The sequence below is a fragment of the Podarcis bocagei genome, assembly GCF_964188305.1.
Source record: "Podarcis bocagei genome assembly, contig: HAP1_SCAFFOLD_283, whole genome shotgun sequence".
In the NCBI taxonomy this organism is placed as follows: Eukaryota; Metazoa; Chordata; class Lepidosauria; order Squamata; family Lacertidae; genus Podarcis; species Podarcis bocagei.
In genome coordinates this window covers 53932-70791 of record NW_027670165.1, presented here as the reverse complement: position 1 = coordinate 70791, position 16860 = coordinate 53932, and the positions used below count along the sequence as shown (strand labels likewise).

General features: G+C 46.2%; 1 protein-coding gene and 1 long non-coding RNA gene across 2 annotated transcripts in view; both read right to left on the bottom strand.

The window, feature by feature from the left end:
* Nucleotides 1-13515: 13515 nt before the first annotated feature.
* Nucleotides 13516-16860, bottom strand: part of LOC308579620 — a 53077-nt gene continuing 49732 nt past the window's right edge. Inside the window, exon 4 of the long non-coding RNA XR_014004562.1 lies at nucleotides 13516-14097. This is a non-coding gene — a long non-coding RNA (uncharacterized lncRNA). The remainder of the gene's footprint in view (nucleotides 14098-16860) is intronic.
* LOC308579619 (cytochrome P450 2J2-like) overlaps nucleotides 14583-16860 on the bottom strand; it is a 33024-nt gene continuing 30746 nt past the window's right edge. The window contains exons 8-10 of the mRNA XM_081214196.1: nucleotides 16306-16447; nucleotides 15200-15306; nucleotides 14583-14948 (exon numbers count right to left, since the gene is read on the bottom strand). Of these exons, the coding sequence (XP_081070322.1) occupies nucleotides 14868-14948; nucleotides 15200-15306; nucleotides 16306-16447 (330 nt within the window). The 3' untranslated portion in view covers nucleotides 14583-14867. The remainder of the gene's footprint in view (nucleotides 14949-15199; nucleotides 15307-16305; nucleotides 16448-16860) is intronic.

Genomic DNA, 16860 nt, shown 5'->3' with positions numbered 1-16860 from the left:
GACTGCGTGCTGCTTGCGGCCTGCTGCCCAGGAAGACTCCCTGAGTGAGTGCTTGTGGGCCCTGCTTTTGCCACTTACCATCTGGCTGGGGCGGGGCCTGGGGCCTCACAAGGACTGCGTGCTGCTTGCGGCCTGCTGCCCAGGAAGACTCCCTGAGTGAGTGCTTGTGGGCCCTGCTTTTGCCACTTACCATCTGGCTTGGGGCGGGGCCTGGGGCCTCACAAGGACTGCGTGCTGCTTGCTGCCTGCTGCCCAGGAAGACTCCCCTGAGTGAGTGCTTGTGGGCCCTGCTCTTGCCACTTACCATCTGGCTTGGGGCGGGGCCTGGGGCCTCACAAGGACTGCGTGCTGCTTGCGGCCTGCTGCCCAGGAAGACTCCCCTGAGTGAGTGCTTGTGGGCCCTGCTTTTGCCACTTACCATCTGGCTTGGGGCGGGGCCTGAAGCCTCATAAGGACTGCGTGCTGCTTGCGGCCTGCTGCCCAGGAAGACTCCCTGAGTGAGTGCTTGTGGGCCCTGCTTTTGCCACCTACCATCTGGCTTGGGGCGGGGCCTGGGGCCTCACAAGGACTGCATGCTGCTTGCTGCCTGCTGCCCAGGAAGACTCCCCTGAGTGAGTGCTTGTGGGCCCTGCTTTTGCCACTTACCATCTGGCCTGGGGCGGGGCCTGAAGCCTCACAAGGACTGTGTGCTGCTTGCTGCCTGCTGCCCAGGAGGAGTCCCCTGAGTGAGTGCCTGAGGGCCCTGCTCCTCCCTGCCACTTACCACCTGGCCCGGGGCGGGGCCTGACAGGCCTCACTAGGACAGTTGTTACTGCCGGAGAGGCACAGAGTGTTTTTAAAATGTTTTTTAAAAATTTTCTTTGGATTTTTTGTATGTGGGGGGTGGGGGTGGGATGGATGTTTGGTTGGGCTTGGGGAATTATTATTTTTTTATTTTGATGTTTTTGTAATTTTTACATTTTTTTGTTTGTATTGTTTTATTGGTTTTGTTTGTTTGTTTAAGTTGTTATTTTGTTTTTAGGGGGAGGGTTCAGGGCTGCCGGGGAGTGGGCCCCAGCCCACAAAATGGCTGGGGCATGTTCCACAGGGGGGGATGCACTGGGACAACCGATCTCAGTGATCACGGGTAGGAGGAGGAGTTACGCTAAGACCAGACCATGTCATTACAGAGGAGGCAGGTTTAGTCGTTGTCTGAGGACTATCCCTGCCTCCGGGTCTGGTCCTGTCCGGATGGATACTAGAATCAGCAAGGGATACCCACGTGACCTGAAGGTGCTGCTGTGCAATGCCAGGTCAATGATTCGTAAGACCACTGCCATCCATGACTTGATCATGGATGGAGGATTTGACCTGGCATGTGTAACAGAGACTTGGTTGGATGAAGCAGATGGGCCTGTCCTTGCCGCTGCTTGTCCACCAGGTTTCTCTTACGCACAGCAACCCAGGTCACGTGGGCGGGGAGGGGGGGTTGCAGTGATTTTTAGGAAGTCATTAGTTTGCACCAGGCGTCCTATTGGGAAGACCCAGTTTTCTGAGTGCATGTTCTGGAAGTTGGGCAATAGGGGCAGTACAGGATTCCTTTTGGTGTACCGACCTCCCCGCTGCACCAAGGATTCCCTGCCCGAGCTGCTCCAGGTCGTGGCGGATGTTCTCCTGGAGACACCTAGCCTGGTCGTCCTAGGGGATTTTAACATCCATGCCGACACGACCTTACAAGGGGCCGCTCGGGACTTCGTGGAAAGCATGGCCTCCATGGGGCTGTCCCTGAATAAGTCTGGCCCAACCCATAGCCGTGGACATGCCTTGGACCTGGTGTTTACCTCTATGGATGTTGGTGATCTGACACTAAGTAAAAGCGAAATGAAAGAAGTGCCATGGTCAGATCACTTCCTGGTGCAACTGGACTTCTCTGCGACCCATCCCCTCTGCAGGGAGGTGGGACCAATTCGGATGGTCCGCCCCCGCCACTTAATGGATCCAAATGGTTTCCAGAGAGTGGTAGGGGATGCTTTATCCCATGTTGATGGCCTTTCAGCCGATTCCCTGGTGGCCCGCTGGAATGTGGAGTTAACCAGGGCTATTGACTGTTTGGCTCCGAAGCGCCCTCTCCGATTGCATGGAGCCCGGACAGCCCCGTGGTTTTCCACGGATCTGAGGGCAATGAAACAATCGTTGAGACGGCTAGAGCGCCGGTGGCGGATAACTCATTCCGAATCTGACCGGACACAGGTTAGAGCTCAACGTCGAGCCTACCAAGTGGCGATAGCGACGGCGAAGAAGAATTTCTTCACCGCCTCTATTGCATCTGCAGAAAACAGCAGCAGGAGACTTTTTCAGGTGGTTCACAATTTAGCGGAACCACCTGCAACATCGGGGCCCAGTACGGGCCACATGTTCTCCTGCAATGATTTTGCAAAGTTTTTTGCAGATAAAATCGCCCAGATTCGAGAAGAAGTAGACTCCACCGTGGGAGCAGGGCCGGGGCGGGAGAGTGCTAGAGTTCTGTCTAGTCAAGTTGAGTGGGATCAATTTCAATCTGTTACCTCCGAGGATGTGGACAGGCTGCTTGGACGAGTGAAACCAACCACCTGTCTCCTGGATCCTTGCCCATCCTGGCTTATAAAAGCTAGCCGGGAAGGACTGGGCGATGGGCTTCGTGGGGTGGTGAATGCTTCCCTCCGTGAGGGAGCCTTCCCAGACCCGCTGAAAGAGGCGGTTATTAAACCACTTCTTAAAAAACCATCTTTAGATGCGGCCACGATGGCCAACTATCGCCCAGTCTCAAATCTTCCATTCCTGGGCAAGGTGATTGAGCGAGTGGTTGCTGAACAACTCCAGGCACGCCTGGAAGAAGCGGACCATTTGGATCCCTTCCAGTCGGGATTCAGGCCTCATCATGGGACTGAAACTGCCTTGGTCGCACTGGTTGATGATCTCCGGCGGGCTAGGGACAAAGGTGAGAGCTGTTTCCTAGTTCTGCTGGATCTCTCAGCAGCGTTTGATACCATCGACCATAGCATCCTTCTGGACCGTCTTGAGGGGCTGGGAGCTGGGGGCACTGTTATACAGTGGTTCCGCTCCTTCCTCCTGGGCCGTGTTCAGAAAGTGGTGGTGGGGGATGAGTGTTCAGACCCTTGGGCCCTCACTTGTGGGGTGCCTCAGGGTTCTGTCCTCTCCCCCATGCTTTTTAACATCTATATGAAGCCGCTGGGAGAGATCATCAGGAGGTTTGGGCTGGGTGTTCATCAGTATGCGGATGACACCCAGCTCTACCTCTCTTTTAAATCAGAACCAGTGAAGGCGGTGAAGGTCCTGTGTGAGTGTCTGGAGGCGGTTGGAGGATGGATGGCGGCTAACAGATTGAGGTTGAATCCTGACAAGACAGAAGTACTGTTTTTGGGGGACAGGAGGCGGGCAGGTGTGGAGGATTCCCTGGTCCTGAATGGGGTAACTGTGCCCCTGAAGGACCAGGTGCGCAGCCTGGGAGTCATTTTGGACTCACGGCTGTCCATGGAGGCACAGGTCAAATCTGTGTCCAGGGCAGCTGTTTACCAGCTCCATCTGGTACGTAGGCTGAGACCCTATCTGCCTGCGGACTGTCTCGCCAGAGTGGTGCATGCTCTGGTTATCTCCCGCTTGGACTACTGCAATGCGCTCTACGTGGGGCTACCTTTGAAGGTGACGCGGAAACTACAACTAATCCAGAATGCGGCAGCTAGACTGGTGACTGGGAGCGGCCGCCGAGACCATATAACACCGGTCTTGAAAGACCTGCATTGGCTCCCAGTACGTTTCCGAGCACAATTCAAAGTGTTGGTGCTGACCTTTAAAGCCCTAAACGGCCTCGGTCCAGTATACCTGAAGGAGCGTCTCCACCCCCATCAGTCTGCCCGGACGCTGAGGTCCAGCGCCGAGGGCCTTCTGGCGGTTCCCTCATTGCGAGAAGTGAGGCTACAGGGAACCAGACAGAGGGCCTTCTCGGTAGTGGCGCCCGCCCTGTGGAACACCCTTCCAGCAGATGTCAAAGCGATAAACAACTATCTGACATTCAGGAGACATCTTAAGGCAGCCCTGTTCAGGGAAGTTTTTAACGTGTGACATTTTACTGTATTTTTGGTTTTTATGGAAGCCGCCCAGAGTGGCTGGGGAGGCCCAGCCAGATGGGCGGGGTATAAATAATAAATTATTATTATTATTATATTATAGCACCGCGCCAGACTCCCCGTTTCGCTCCGGAACTCTTTACAGGGTTCCCTCGCAGATTGGGGGGGGGGGCGCTAAGGGTGCCCGCGGAGTCCCACAGTCACGGGCTTCACCCGCTCCTTATGCTTCTCTATCTCCTCCTTTGCAAATGAAAGCACCATCTCCATGCAGGAGAAAGCCTTCTTGTGGGGCCCTGGGAGATGTTTCATGAGCCATGGGAGCATTTCATAAAGCTAAAGGAAGAATAGCAGAAATGCTGCCATTACCATGAGGAAGCTTGGTCACACCGTTTGTGCTTTGGAATTGCACTTATAAAACATGATCTGCACTATTCTTCAGGGCTAGCATATTAGTTTGAGTCTCACTAAGAAGAAGGAAGGTGTCTATAGCTTCTCTGGAATCCCACAATGATTGGATTCTGTGAATTATCCCTAGCTGAAAATGTGAAAGAAAACTATGGCTCAAAATATTTTCCCAGCTCCCAGGCATCATTCCAAAACTGGGCACAATCAGAGGACCCCTCCTGGAACAAGTTAGTGGCCTTTTATGGTAGGTGGGTGTGGGGGGAATTCAAGTAAGTTCACATTTAAAACTAAATTTGCCAAATACACAAATAGAAAGACAGCCATCATTCAAAATGTACACTTCTCCATTTTTTTAATTTTTAATTGTATTTATTAAATCTTCCAGTTTGTCAGTCAAGTAATTCTGATCTTTCATCACAAAAAACTAAACCTTAAAGAAGGATGATTTTTCTCCTTCCTTGTTTTCTCATTAAAGATTTTCTGAATACATAAGGAGCTAGAAAATTACAGTTAGACTGATATAATGCAGTGTTAGAAACAGATATGAAAGCTCTGAGCTAAATGGCACCTTAAACCTAGATTATGAGTAGAGCAACGGATTGTTTAGGTGTGCCTTTTTAATAACAAGAATACAAAGCTGAAAATGAATGAACTGCAGCTAAATATTCATTTTTCACATGGTCTACTCCTCATCTGAATACTGTAAAAAACAAAGCCATGCTTGCCCTACCTGACCCTCTAATATTCTTAAGACAGTCTCTTCTCCAGTCTTCAAAGAGTGGCTGGAATGAGGAGGCAGAAAAAGGTCCTCCTTTCCTTCCACTCTGCAGTTTTAATCAGAAATTTTAGGCTTAGAACTGTGCCCAGAAGTCAGAAACTGCTCACACTAATGAAATTCCTTGTTTCAAATGTGCCTAGAACACTGATATAAAGTTGTCTGTAGTTTCCCAGTCAAGTGATGCGTACAAAAATGGAAATGCAAATGATATGGTCATGTGTGCCTAAAAATGCATACAATAGTGAAAATAACACACAGGCCTTGCTTCGGGCAAAATTGCACACATGTGTGTGCATTAGGAGAAATTAGCACTAAAATTCTGATGAAGTTTCATGAGTACTTTTTAAAAAAGGATCCGGAAGGGATGAAGAAATGTGGAGAACTGAACTTAAGTTTGGAAAAGGAGTTTAGTTGGGTCATACAGGAGGGAGCTGCTTTCCTTAGCAGTAGGGTCAGTGCTTAAGTTGCAAGTCTCTCTTTCATTAAAAAAAATCCAGCCAAGGTTTTGGCTGCAGGGGCCTCACTATAGGCACCATCATCACTGCCACTGCTAAGTCAGTAGAGAGTAGACACAATTAGTTTTCCATGATGTCAATGAAAGTATGCAATTCCCTTAATGAAAAGATTATTTTGCTCACCTCTGTTCCCTTTGGTGGGCTCTAGATGATCTGTTCTGAAGCTCATTGTTCCATTTTTATCCCATCGTTCCACCAAAGAGTCTTCTGTGGTGGACAAAGTCTTCTTACTCATGCTTTTTATTTTATTTTATCTCAATGATAATCATAAGAAATTGAGCAGGCGGAGAGATAGTAAGTGGCCCTTATCTCAAGTCAATTTAAACCTGATGTCACTTCTTCAACCCTCTATCCTCTATCATAATGGATTCCAAAATATTGATTTGTGGTATTAAGTCCCTGATTTGTGGTATTCAGGGGGACCTGTTTGGCTTAGGAGAAATGAAAATAACTACTCACGATATGCCAAAAGCTACTTAATTTTTTTATGACAAAATCCATGGCTTCCATCAGCTTCTGGAACCGTTCATCTTCAAGAGCAAACCAGTGCCCAAAAGCCACAGGACATATCACGTTGGAGATTGAATTAGCGATGGGCATGGAGGGGTCAAGTGGCTGTCCTGCAAAATAAAGTTATACTAATGTTAGCTCAGCTGCTCCTGTTCATGCTGAGAGTGGGAGTTCATGGTGGCCAAGAGAAATTGCTGGGATCTCCATTAGGAACCAAGAAAAACATATCACATTCCTTTCTAAAATGGACAGAGGTAGTACACAAATATGTCTTCATACGCCAGCTCAGCACCATCACCCCTCATCACATACCCTTTGAACGTGCAACGTTCCACAAGCTGATGGGCCTCCTCTGCTATTTGGTGCTCCATGCCTTTCTTCCCCAGCCCCAGCTTCCGCATAGTAACTACACCAAACTGTCTTTGTTGCCTCCAGGTGTCACCATTTGAAAATAAAATACCTACGAAAAATCAGTGAGAAATAATGACTTACAGAAATCAATGTGAAAAGTTGCCATCTCAGAACAAACCCTGTTTATTGAAGTTCATGCCTTTGCATGTAAGAGCTGCTTAGTCTCTCTAAAGCAGAGAATTACAAGATAATGCAGAAAGGATTCTGGGTATAATTTGGAGGGAATTTAGAGGAAAAACCTATCAAGCTTCTGGTGACCCTATTGGGAAAAGAATGGAAGTGGTAGAAATGGAAGTTCTTTTCTTTTTTTCTTTTGATAAATTTCCCTACAGGAAATGGAATTGCAAGATATAAACACGGGTGTAAAATAATGAATATAGAACAAGTAAATAACTATGGATTTTTTAAAATAAATGACTATAGTGGAGAGTTTCCTGTTTAAATAAAAATGAAGGATTTATTGTTTTCAAACACGGAGGAAAGGTTGGAATTTTTTTTTTTGGGGGGGGAGAGATAAAGTCATCATCCTGGATTGGAAGAGGACTATTCTTGACTCATAGCAATGTCTTGGGCTGAAGATGGGGGGAAATATCACCTAACAGAACAAGGAACAGCTGGATATTATCCCGGAATACAATTGGATATCATACTGGAATGAGCATTTAGTTTCAGCAAACTAACCCAGTTCAGCCAATTTTCCTCACACCGTTTTTAAGGATAGAATGTGTAATGTCAACCAGTTACTAGTACTACTGGTTCTACCAGGCAAGATTTTTATTGAGGGTGAATTCTGTGCCATATTCTTGAGAAGAATATTCCGCTTTGTTAGTTCTTTTGTAATGTTTCCTGAACACTCCTGCATTATTGCAGTCTGGGGAAACTATATCTATTGCAAAAGTGCGACAAAAATAAGTCTGTGCATATGTAGTTTTCCGTAGAAAGTTAAAGGATGTGATAGAATGGAAATGAAACTGTATGACTACCTCAAAAATCTATGCAGGCATAAATAGTATTGAAAATGGAGTTGGATGTAACCACCTTGAAATTATTATGAGCACAAATCAGGATGAATGCATAATCAAAAAGTTTTCTGGAGGAGTCCTTTGCTACATGAGTCCGTGCCCAAAATATGTTGGAAGAGCTTGCCGAGAGAAGCAGTCTTTTGTGCTTCTTAAAGATGCCATAATCAACCAAATCTCCACATGTGCTGAAGCCAGGTTTTCATACACCCAAACTAATGTGTCATATGATGGCATGAAGACTAGCCACACTTAATTTAAAAAGATATCCAGCGGGAAAATCCAGCTGGGAAAGGAGTCAGTGCTTTATCTCTCATTAACATTCTGCACTTGCTCCTCAGGCTTCCTGCCATGCCTCCTTGCTCTTTGAAGTTACACAGAATGATTGGTGCTGATATTATTCTTTTAATTCCTGGCAATTGAGCTGTAACGTATGTCTATGATTAAATCATAATTTCAAAAAGGTTTCTACACGCTTCTGCTGATGAGGAATAGACATCCTTCTCCACTTGGGGGATTCTGAACCTATTGTGATTCATTCACACGAGTGACAGAAGCAGCAAGTCCTGCAACAAAATTTGGGATCTTTGGGGCTTATTTATGTAAGATCATGCTCATAGTACACTCATTGGAATTAATGAAACTAAATTAGGCATGTCAGGCAATTTCATCATGTCTACTCTTAAGAGGGATTATGCTCTCTATAATCCTCCCACATGTACTTAAGGACTTGTACATGGTGCAATATTAGTTAGCTGTTACTATGCTGTACACAAACACCTACGTGCCTCTTTTCTACTCCCCTCAGTTTCCCTGCTCTGGCCTCCCATTAGTTTACAAATTCTGCTCCCCTGTTGATTTCAAGCCAGTGAGAGTTACTCTTGAAACCCATCATCACAATAAATGTAATTACCAATTACCGTACATTGTCTCCCTGCTTATTTAACTTATATGGAGAATTCGTCATGCGAAAGGCTGGGCTGTCTGAATCCCAAGCCGGAATTAAGATTGTCAGAAGAAATATCAACAACCTCAGATAGGCAGATGACACAACCTTGATGGCAGAAAGTGAGGAGGAATTTAAGAGATGAACATGAGTTTGACCAAACTGTGGGAGGCAATGGAAGACAGGAGTGCCTGTGTGATGGTCTGGGAATCCGATTCAGAGGCTGAACCGGACAAATCCCAGCCTGCACAGGAGTCCCTGCCTCCAGGGCCGCCTGAATTGGGGCAGGGCCTTGTATGCAACAACAGCAGCAAGGATACTCATCGCAAAATATTGGAAGACACAAGATTTACCCATCCGGGAAGAATGACAGATGAATTTGATGGACTATATGGAACTGGCGGAAATGACTGGCAGAATCCGAGACCAGGGAGAAGAGTCGGTGGAAGAAGACTGGAGAAAATTTAAAGATTATTTACAGAAATACTGTAAAATTAATGAATGTTAGAAAAATGTTGGAATGAAGTTACATGGCTTTAGTAGAAACATTATAAGGAATTAAGTATAAATAGATTAATAGAGTATTAAAGGAAAAAATAAGGTTAGAATGAGTTAAGATAATTATAGGATAGAAAACAGAGGAAGATGGAAAGGAATTGCTGAAATAATTAACAGAAGTGGAATACAAAAAGGGAGGTGTGAGGAGGTCGTGGAAATAAGTGAATGAAAGATGGGATAATGAAATTGTTTGATTTATATTATTGTTTTTGTTTTAATGTATTGTATTGTATTGTATTGTATTGTCTTTTTAGTGTTTAAATTTTTTGAAAAGTAATAAATATTACTTAAAAAAAAGAAAAAGAATTGGGGCAGGGCCTTGATTCTGAAGCGCCTGCACCTGTGCCGGATCCTCAGGAGCAGGCACCAGGTGAATCCACTCTGGCTCCGGAGGTGGTTGAGGACACCCTAGCCCTGTCAGGGGAAGGTGAGTCTCCCCCTGGGTCCAGTAACCCTCCAGCTTCTCCTGAGCTGCAGAGGCTCAGGGCAGAGAGATGGAGGGAACTGGTTTCTCCCAGGAGGAGTGATCACCTTAAGGCCAGGAGAGGTGGGTCTCCTGGGGGGCGAGACCGCCCCTGGCCTCAGAGAAGATAAAGGCCAGTCAGTCCGGTCCCAGGTTGCGGGAGCAACGTCATTGAAGAGCTGTTTCGGCCAGCAACCAGTCCTGTTCCTCCAGAGTTCCTGTCCTTGCCCGGCTCCTCGCTTTGGACCCCTCTTCGCCCGTGGAGGACTTTCTGCCGACCCTCAACTCAGCTGCTGGACCTCGCCCTACGGTAACCTCCCACGGGGACCAGCACAGCCTGGTGTGCTCTGGTTCATGGGGTCACGAAGAGTTGGATACGACTAAATGACTAAACAACAACAAGAAGAAAACTCTTATTAGAATAATTAGAATATTAGAAGAAGCAATGCCTGCTCACAGGTGCCAGGCCACAGCAACTCTTTTCAGTAGGTCTTGCCCCCATGAGGCAGTTGTGGAGGGTGAACATCCCCTTCTTCCCACAGCTGTTTTGCTCTCCTCCTTCCCCAGGTCCTTTCCATGCTATCTAAGACTCCACTGCCCCCCCCATTTCTGCTCCTCCCTCTTCATCCCTCTTCTGGTCCTGGAAGACACCGGTAGAGGGGAGCTTGTTGCAGCAGGAGGGGGGACACCCTGGCTCCTTCACTAGCCTGACTCATCTCTGCCTCTTGGCCTCTCCTATCTCCTACTTCTGCCTCTGCTTCTGGACTTTTCTCTGCCACACACTGTCCCTGTCTGATCACCAATCCCTGGGCTCTCAGTCTTCATCCCTTGGAAATTCCCCAGGTCGTACCTCCCACCATTCCTTGATGTCCAGCCAGTGCATGCCATCATGCCTCAAAACCCTCAATGATCCCTGGCATATGGACTTGTGGCCATAACATATGTGCTTGACTCATGGTTCATTATGTTCCAATGAGAAACAGAGCTTGTACTAATGACGACTATGCTTACTACTTCATTGTGGGGCGGGACATCCGCGTTTGAAAGATATTTTGATTATTATTATTGCACCTCCTCCATTTTGGCCTTGCATCTTATAGATCAGATTCTACTGTAATTTGCCATGTTGATTTGGTAGTGTGGCCAGCTACAGGCCTTCTTGAATGGCACAGGTCTTCTTAATCCTTGTAAATCTGATTCTTGGGATGGGTTGTGGGTGGAAAGTGCTTCTTACTCCACGTTAGAGTACCATCAGTGGAGAAGGACAAGGACAGTGCTTCTTAGAAACTGACTTAGAGCAGAAATATTAGTACTGTAGTCACTCTCTGAAAGCAATGTATGATCCGAATTGCCTACATGCTGTGCTTACCCCAGTGGGTCTCTACATTTGGTTCTATGTCATGGCATTCCCCCGGGTCCCAGTGAATTGTAGAGTTGGAAGGGACCCTGAGGGCCATCTAGTCCAACTCCCTCCAATGCTGGAATCTCAGCTAAAGACATCCATGACACATGGCCATCCAACTTCTGCTTAAATACCTCCAAGGAGGAGAGTCCACAAACTCCCAAGGGAGACAATTCCACCATCAAAAAGCTTACTGTCAGTCAGTTTTTCCATATGCTTATTTCTGAATCTTCTTTTTTGTAACATGAAGCCATTGATTTGAGTCCTACCCTCCAGAGCAGGGCTGGATCAATACATATCACAGAAGCGATTCAGTTAAACACATTGTATTTTTTAAATTATTGTTCAGTTTTACAATTAACATTCACATTCAAATAAAAGTCATAATCATAAACATATACGATTCTCTGAATCCTTGGACTTCCCTGAGCTGAGATTCCATGGATTCCATTCATTGCATCATATAATGTTCTCCAGTTTTTCCTAAAATTCCATTCTTACCATAGTTCTTGTTACATTACAAGTGTTGTTACAATGCTGCCAATGTTTTTAATTGTGTACAGTGTTCTCCAAGGGAACTTACAAATTTTCCCCATTCCTTATTAAAGTTATCCTTCTGGTTTCTAATCTTTCCGATCATTTTTGCCATTTTGGCGTAGTCCATCATTTTTATCAACCATTCCTCTCTGGTATGGACTTTATCTTTTTTCCTCCTCAGAACCAAAAGTATCGGCACTGCTGTCGTAGCATACATAGTCGTTTCTGCTCCTTTGGTCTTTCTGCACCTTCGATTCCCAGTAAAAACGCTTCTGGGTTTTTCCACAAAGGTTATTTAAAATATTTTTTTCAACTCATTACCGTATTTTTCTCTCTATAACACGCACCCGACCATAACACGCACGTAGTTTTTAGAGGAGGAAAATCTGTAGGCATGCCACCCGTAGGCATTCCCTCCATAACACACACAGACATTTCCCCTTACTTTTTAGGAGGAAAAAAGTGAGTGTTATGGTGCAAAAAATACGGTATATATCATTTCCCAAAATGCTTTTGTTATCTTGCAGGTCACCATGTATGGTGAAGGGTGCCTTCTTTATCTTTACATATCCAACAAATATTTGTAGCAGTTCTATACATTTTTGCTAATTTAGTAGGTGTTAGATACCACGATACATCATTCTCACAAAGTTTTCCATGTACAGCATGCTGTGAATTTTAAATCTTCCCTCCATAACTTTTCCCAAGATGAGAATGGTATATTATGCCCAATATCTCTTGTCTATTGTATCATCACTGATTTAATTTATTCATCTTTAGGATACCATTCTAGCAACAGTTTATACATTTTGGAAAGTAACTTCACATTCATTTTTATTACTGATATCCTTCCCCACTTAAATGCATTGTAAACTTCATACAGGGAAGTTCCATTGGCTGCCTCGGTCCCATGATGAGTGCAGAAGCCGGATTAGAATGGATCCAGAGCTGATGTTTCATCCAGAAACCCATCAAGCTGTTCAGCAACCGCTCTCTCAATCACCTTACCCAGGAACGGAAGATTCGAATCCGGGCGGTAATTGGATAGATCTAAAGGATCTAATGATGTTTTCTTTAAGAGCGGGGTCGCAGAGGGCACTTAGGTGCGATCTCATCAATGGCTGCCAGGAGCTGGATATTCCAGCCCTCAACAAGCTCAGTTAATGAGTCGCCAGGGGGAGCAAGGTCCCGCAAGGCTTGGCGGAATCTATCAGGGTCCATCAGCCTCTGCAGGCGAGCCCAGATCAGCTCGCCACCCAAGCAGGGTGGGGGTGGAAAGTCAGTCCTGGCTTTCAGAGCGTAGTGATCAGACCATGGCATCTTCATCGAAGGAGACATGATCACATCTATACCTACACCAAAGATCAAATCTGGCGTGTGGCCTGCTTGATGTGTGGGCCCGAAACAAACTGGGAGAGCCCTAGTGTCGCCATGGAAGACACCAGGTCCAGAGCCTATGAGGAGGGAGTGGCATCAGCATGGATGTTGAAGTCCCCCAATATCAATAGGTTAGGGAACTCCATGGCCCAGCTGGCCACTGCCTCCAGTAGGCCTGACAGGTTGGCTGCTGGTGCGCTAGGTGGCCGGTACACCAGCCAGACAGCCAAGCTCTCCTCGGAGCCCCACACTAAGCCAACACATTCAATGCCGGGGATCGATGGCGATGGTAGAGCCCTGAAAGAACAATCTTCCCGGATTAATAATGCCACCCCCTCGGCTGGGGAGGGCGGGATATAAATAAAATTTATTATTATTTATTTTGATTATGATTATGATTATGATCATGATCATGATCATGATCATGATCATGATCATGATCATGATCATGATTATGATTATGATTATGATTATGATTATGATTATTCTCTCCCAACTCTATCTCTGCCAGCTTAGGGTGTCTCTTCATCCCTTCATCTGTGGCTTCCTTCCACTCCTCCAACATCACAACACTGCCATTTGGCTGTTTCAGTCCTCTAGTCACCTTTTGTGAAGGACTTCTTCATTACACCATCTGTTGCCTCCAGCTCCACCATTTCATCCTTCTGTTCTGGCAGTCCTTCATCCATATTGTTTTCCAAAGTCTCTTTGTCCTCTTTAATTCCACTTTCCATTTTATTCTTCTGTTTTCTTAGCTTTTGGGTGGTTGCTTCCGTACCCATCTCTGCTGTTTCTCCTTGTTAAAATGTTATATATACAAACACACATGCACATACAAACACACCAATTGCTCAGTGTTCCTCCATCCCTCCATTATTCCTAAAGCCACAGTTATCTCAGTTTTCCACCATCTCCATTTTACTCAAACTTCTGCCATTGAAGGAAAGGCTAGTGCAAGTCAGGGGAACGTCTGTTTCAAACTTCTCCCCCTTCCATTCCTTAACTGTGATAAAGGATGTGAAGCCTTCAAATATTGCATAGTGCCTCCACACAACCTATTTCACTACTGATACCTTGCGTGGTCCGCGTTCTGGGTTCTGGGTTCAATGTAGTGATTTAGAGAGATATTTTATTAACAAGCACACATGTACAGTATCCATCAAAGAAACTTAACATTTTTCAAATGGAGAAGCTGATAGCCTTGCTCTTAGGAGTTTACTCATCTTCAAGATACAATAACATAGCATGGGGGGTGTTAGAAGGGGGCTGCAGAAGAGGGAGAAGGAGGAGGTGTGGGAATGTGTGTGTAAGGGAGATTTGAGAAAAGGAAGGGGAGGGGAGGAGAAAAGGGAGCAAGAGTAAGAATGGGGATGCAAAGGAAGTTGTCAAAAAGGAGGGAGTAAGGACAGTGGCGAAGCGTGGATTGTCAGCACCTGGGGCAAGGCAAGTAATTTGCGCCCTCTAACCTGTGGATTTGCGCCCCCTAACCCTAACCCCCAGATGTTGCGCCCGGTGCGGCCGGGCCCCCCTGCACCCCCCACGCTACGCCACTGAGTAAGGAGGCATTTGGAGAGTGATGAAGATGAAAGCAGGGGCATGAAAGGACCTGAAGAAAAGGAAGAGATGGGGTGAAGGGGAAAATGGATGCAAAGCAGAGCTGCAGAAAATAAGAGAGAATTGGCTTCAGAAATGGAGCTCTGAAGGTGAAAAGAGACCTCAGTAGTTGCATGGGATGAGATGGGAAGGGAAGGGGAAATGCTAGGGAGTTCATGTGTCAGGAGTGGCCAAGGGGTCACCGAGTGCAGGGAAGCAGGGGTGCAGCCCCTAATATTTTCCTATTTTCTTATGTGTTGCAACGGGGAACAGCACAGAGTTTATACGGATGGGGATGTGCTATAATCCCTATTATAGCCTCTTGATTGAGCTCTTTGACTCCTTTGAGCCAGTGTGGTGTAGTGGTTATGAGTGGTAGTCACGTAATCTGGGGAACCGGGTTCGCGTCTCCGCTCCTCCACATGCAGCTGCTGGGTGACCTTGGGCCAGTCACACTTCTTTGAAGTCTCTCAGCCCCACTCACCTCACAGAGTGTTTGTTGTGGGGGAGGAAGGGAAAGGAGAATGTTAGCCGCTTTGAGACTCCTTAAAGGGAGTGAAAGGCGGGATATCAAATCCAAACTCCTCCTCCTCCTTCTGGCAACTGAAAACTGAATGCCCTCAGCAGGCTGGTCAGGAAGATGAATATTTCGATCTTTGCCATCTGCATTCCCAAACATACGCGAGACCCTGAGGAGGAGACAAGAAGAAGGCAGTAAGTGAGCAATAATTTACTTTCCCATGTTTATTGCTTTGTAGCTATAAGCATTCTGCATAACACTTTGGCAAAATAGACATAGTTAGGATAGGGAAAACATCAAGGCTGCTGTCAGTTTTCTAGCCTGGTCAGTGCTAACCTTCCTTTCTTCTTGCTATACTTATGTTTTGTTCTGTAATTTGAAGTTCCCAATCTCATATCAAGGAAGATACATTCAGGAAGAGGATGGATTGAAGATGAAGGGTCCTGTGGGAGGGGCAGGGCAGAGAGCATCTCCCAGGGCTAGAAGCCAGTGTAAGAGGGTCTAGCTCCCAGTGAGAACTGGGAGGGCTCACTTTTCTGTGTGCAGAATAAGGGTGAAGATTTAATTTTGATAGAGGACTCTGTAATTTCCTTTATTTATTTTCTATTTTTTCTTTCCTAATCTTTTTTCTATTTTCCCTTTTAGATTAGTATGGTTTTTATTGTGTCTTATGTATAAAGCTTTTTAATAAAACTTGATTTTAAAAAATGAAAGGAAAACTTTGGTCAACTGCCCAAATCAGCAATGCAGAAAGGGGTTAAGACCATGGAGCAAACTCTCCTGCCAGGCTTACTTCACCTTGGTAGGAACTAGCATTGCTGCCTGAAGAGAAGTTGGGTGGCTTGCAGTGTGACAGGGAACAGCACTATCCTGGTGCTTGCTGTGCTGCCTCTCTCAGGGACAGGGCAGGGGTGGCAAATGTAGGGAGGTGCAGAAGGAGACCACATAAGTGTATGTGCATGTGTGGTTCCCAAACCACCAACCTAGAGATCCCCTTAACTTGCCAGTGCCCTGCCCCATTCTGCTGACCAGCAGTGCCACTCCAGCTAGAAAGATGCTCCTTCTGCTCTGGCCCACTCCCTCCTGTGCTGCTGCTGATGTCATTTCCTGGAAGCAGACCAGTAAGCACATCTACAGATCACAACATAGCTTGGTCTTCTGTGTTTACCTGCACCAAATGGGAGATATTCTTCTCTGTTCACAAATTGTCCATTCTTGTCCAAAAAATGATTTGGGTTGAACTTTGCAGGTGTCTCCCATCGTGTTGGATCAAGAAGAACAGAGCGCAGATCGGGAACAATAATAGTCCCCTGCAAATAAGAAACAAGTGACTTGGAATGCATTCACATGAATACTTTTTTTTTATTGTTCCACACTATCCCATGACTAATCATTGCAGAGACTGATCTGAATTATTATTATTATTATTTTGGTGGGTGGCTTTGTATTCATCACTGTAAAAACTTTCTGTACAGGCAGGAACACAAGGGGACTTTCCCCCATCTCTTTTAAAATGGAAGCTCACAACCAGGCTGAGACTTCTGGTCACTACATGCTCCTCCCCTGCCACAATTGCCCCATGGAATGGCACTTGCTGATGGTGAAACATGTCTGCAGATGGAGCTCCTGCTCTTGCCCTTCAGATTTTTGACTAGACAGGAAGTTCCTGTATGGCTGGCTGCATCTCTCAATATTAAACCTTCTGCTGCTCTTTGCTCTTGGG